At 50.9% G+C, this 4,000-nt stretch overlaps 1 protein-coding gene across 1 annotated transcript; it reads left to right on the top strand.

Annotated features, from left to right (window-relative positions):
• Positions 1-1,678: 1,678 nt before the first annotated feature.
• On the top strand, positions 1,679-2,446 carry LOC135980579 (kinesin-like protein KIF21B; the record flags this gene model as incomplete). Its single annotated transcript, XM_065580517.1, has 2 exons — positions 1,679-1,901; positions 2,264-2,446. Coding segments are annotated over 2 exons (406 nt in total), but the record flags the coding sequence as incomplete, so codon positions are not given.
• Positions 2,447-4,000: the final 1,554 nt, after the last annotated feature.

Here is a 4,000-nt window from a genome sequence, read left to right as displayed (position 1 = left end):
GGTAATCAAGAACTTGAGAGTGAGTACTGAAAAGACCCTTAGCAGAGCTCTTCCCTTCCTGGATCAGATTGGGTTGATTTTCATCTCTGGCTTCCCCGGTCTCGCTCGTGTGGAGTTTGTATTGTCTCTTTCCCTTATCTGTTTTGATTAGCAATATTCGGATTACCCCGGGGTTTATTTTTAATGACTCTTTTTGGGCAAAAATGTTTAAGTCTCGAATTTGTACGATGGGAAACTGCGTCAAGGGAGCTTTTAATGATGTGGATTGAACATGTGCACTGCAGTAGTCTATCTGACAAAGGAACAAGGAGTTATTCAGGCTGGGAGCTGACATCAGATGAATTCAGGCTGGACATAAAGCACAGGTTTGTGTTTTATTTGAACAGTGAGGGTAAGTAGACACCAGAACCACTTACCCAGGGCTGTGGTGAATACTCCATCCCTTGAAACTTTGAAATCAAGAATGTGCATCTCCAATACATCTGCTTTAGCTCACCCACATGTCATGGGATTGATTCCAAAGTTACTGGGGAAAGCCTGTGTTATGCCGGAGATGAGACTGTCTGATCAGAATGGTCCCTCTGGGAATTTATAATGAACATTTTAAATGAGTGAGCATGCATTCTTCTAGATCCCTGAATTGGGTGTGCAGTCTGGGGCTGTGCGCAGATGTGGGGGCTACGTACCTATGCCTTGCAGATTGAGGAGCTGCATGTCTAAACCAGGTGTCACCTGTCCTAGTAGTTTGTACGTGCCCAGGTCATCCAAACCCGTATTCCAGTTAGGACTCTCGGATGCACCCACTGCCATAAATTAGCAGCTGGAACCCCTACGTCTCTAATGGGGTGAGGGGTTGCAAGCAGTAAAGGAGTGGGAGAGAGCTCTGGAAGGAGAAATAATCCACCCGAGGGCCCAAGTTGCCCTGGGAACAGTCTTTGGGGAGCATCCAGCATCTTCTGACCTGACCCACTTATTGTGCAAATGAAAATGGGAGCTGGTCAACACAAACTTGCAATAGCAGCCACGGATTTGGGGTGCCTCTGCTTCTGGGGGGCCCAGCCTGAGACACAGTGGGCCTTGATTATTTTTTTTCCCAGAAGGTTTGAGCACAAGGAAATCCAGCTGACGTCAGTGGGAGCTGCGGGACAGTCAGTACCTCTGGGAATTGGGCCCCAATTGTCTCAAAATGGGCTCCCCAGAAAGAGAAGCCTCCAGAATCAGAGGCCAGTGCTGAAAACATGGGTCTTGCTCTTTCTAGCAGAATGTGAGGAGGAGGAGGGAGAAAGGCGTCTGACTAGGCCAGGGAGCCATTAATAAATAGGAAAGGTGCTTCTAAGACTTCTGTTAGCCTTGGGCAGGGCCGTGTTTCCTTGTGCTCGTCGTCTGTCAGCAGCCGCCTGTGGTCTCTTGTCTCACAATTGATCATCAGCTCTTTGGGGCAGGGACCCTCTTCTTGTTCTGTGTTTGTACAGCGCCTGGCCCCAGGGGGTCATGATCCATAACTTGGGCTCCTATGACTGTTACTTTGTGTAGTTAAGCAGCTGCTGCCAGGTTGCAGCCCAGAGGTGGCTGCATTTCACTGGTGGGCAAGGTGGTCCCCCTTGCTGCAGGGATGCAGGGTGCTCTGGGAGAAGTAAGATTGTTGTGTCCTCAGTTGTCTGTCTTCTCCCGCTGGCAGGATCCGTCCCCAGCTGTCAAAGGAGAAGATTGAGGGATGCCACATCTACACTTCAGTGATGCCTGGGGAGCCCCAGGTGCTGCTGGGAAAGGACAAGGCGTTCATCTATGACTTTGTGTTCGACCTGGACACGTGGCAGGAGCGGCTCTACACCACCTGCGTCAGCAAACTCATCGAGGGCTGCTTCGAAGGCTACAATGCCACTGTGCTGGCGTATGGCCAGGTACCGGCTGTCCCCGTCCTGTGTCTCGGCGGTAAACCTGGGCTGTTGCACTGAAGCCAGGCTCGGCTGTTAGTAGTTGTGGGCTATCTGGCTGCACCAGCAAAGCCATGCGGGAAGGTGCTTGGCTGGGCCTGCAGGTCGGAGTTGAGGCTCGTTGGTGGGGTGCAGGGGCAGAGGCCCAGGACTGGAATATTGGGGGGGCTGTGGGTTGGGATTTTGGGACATCAAGAGAGCTGTTGGGGAATAGTCAGGGAGGGGTGGGGGCAGGTTGGGTTTGGCAGCCCAGGGCTGGAGCTGCAGGGGGCTGCTCTTAGGCTGATGCGCCCTGGGGCTGTCTAAGTGCCCGTCCTGTGCCCTTTCAGACCGGCGCTGGGAAGACGTACACCATGGGCACCGGCTTTGACACAAACATCTCGGAAGAGGAGCACGGGATCATCCCGCGGGCCATCTCCCACCTCTTCAGCGGCATCGAGCAGCGCAAGCGGGCAGCGCAGGAGCGTGGCACAGCCGTGCCAGAGTTTAAAGTCAGCGCCCAGTTCCTGGAGGTGGGTGCGAGCGAGTGGGGAGCAAGCTGGGTCCCCGGAACACGAGGAGCTGCCATTCCCGCACCCCGGAACAGGGTATGGGTGGGGGTGTCTGTCCCAGCGACCGCAAGCCACAGCTACTCATGCACTGCTTCAGGGGGGCACCCTACATAAAATGGTGCTGACTGTTTATGTTCTGGCTTCTCTGGGAGGCAGTGGTGCTGGTTATCTGTGCCCCCTCTGTGTCTGGGAGCTGGAGGGCTGGCTCCACTGCAGTCCGTGTACTCTGCATCCACTTGTCTGCATCCAGATTTGGGCCAAAGTCCAGTTGCTGTACAAAGGATGTAGGTTTTCCCAGCCTTCCCCAGCTGAGCAGGAATTCTCAAGCGCCTTCCACTCCATCTATTGCTTCAGGCTTTCTCATAACCTTGAAAGTAACGTACTGGTCCTTCCCACCTCTTTGCCCTGTTTCTCAGTCTCCAGAGCCTGCTTTTAGCATGTTCCTATCATTATCCAAACCTTTCTTATTGCACCTTTCATCTAGAACGATCCCATCATGCCTTGCAGACTGTGTACTTTGTGATTGCTTCAGCTCTTACCCACATGCAGCTAGTTCTGGGGTGGAATGTGAAAAAAACAAATGCAGCTTCCATCAGCAGTTCAGGACAGGAATGGGTTTAGAATGACTTATCCGGGCGAATGCAGGAAGGCTGTATATAGCTAGCCCCACTGTTCTGACAAAGTTTCTATTTTGTTAATGCCCCAAACGCATGTGGAAAAGCCAGGAGCTTTTCAAAGGGTTGGCTTTGCATTTTACTTTCAGATCATGTTGATAGAGAAACGTGTGCTGTGGTATAATCGATCCAGACGATGCCATCCTTGTGTTTAGTGACTAGAGCTGGGTGAGAGGGATTTTTGTGAAATCACAAAACCACCGTGACACTATTTGGCAAATCACTTTTGCGTAATTTCATGGAATCCTGAAACTTGAGCTTTTTTTTAGAATATATTCCACACGATATGCATCCGAAGAAGTGGGCTGTAGCCCACGAAAGCTTATGCTCTAATAAATTTGTTGTCGCTAAAGTGCCACAAGTCCTCCTGTTCTGTTTTTAGAATGTGTAAAATCTCAAGTGATCTGAAAACTAGTCCAACTTCAACATAGAAATGCCTCCCCTGTTGGAAAAGTGTAGAGGAGAAAGCATCTGCTGTAAGGCTATATAGCCTAGAAAGGACTGAAAGACTGGGAGCAGGGAGGTCCTGAGTCTAATCCCACTGCTGACACAGTGCCCTCAATGATCCTTGTATAGCTATCCCTTCAGAGGAGTATTTTCTTGGGCTTCACAACACCTTGATGAATTAGATAAATACCAATGGTCCATTTTACAATGGAGGTACAGATAGTGACTGGCCAAAGATCAGGCAAGCCTGGGTCCGAACCAGAAGTGGATTGCACATCTCCAGATGATCAGGCCCAAACCACTAGAGCACAGAGTTCCCCCTGGAAAGTCTCTGAGCTCCATTTTCTCCATCTGGGCAAAGAGTTGAGACCCGTATGACTTTAGATCCCTATAC

The sequence above is a fragment of the Chrysemys picta genome, unplaced genomic scaffold (genome assembly GCF_011386835.1).
Source record: "Chrysemys picta bellii isolate R12L10 unplaced genomic scaffold, ASM1138683v2 scaf4583, whole genome shotgun sequence".
NCBI lineage: Eukaryota > Metazoa > Chordata > Testudines > Emydidae > Chrysemys > Chrysemys picta.
Note: the sequence above shows the minus strand (reverse complement) of the source record. Positions and strands in the feature narration are given on the sequence as shown.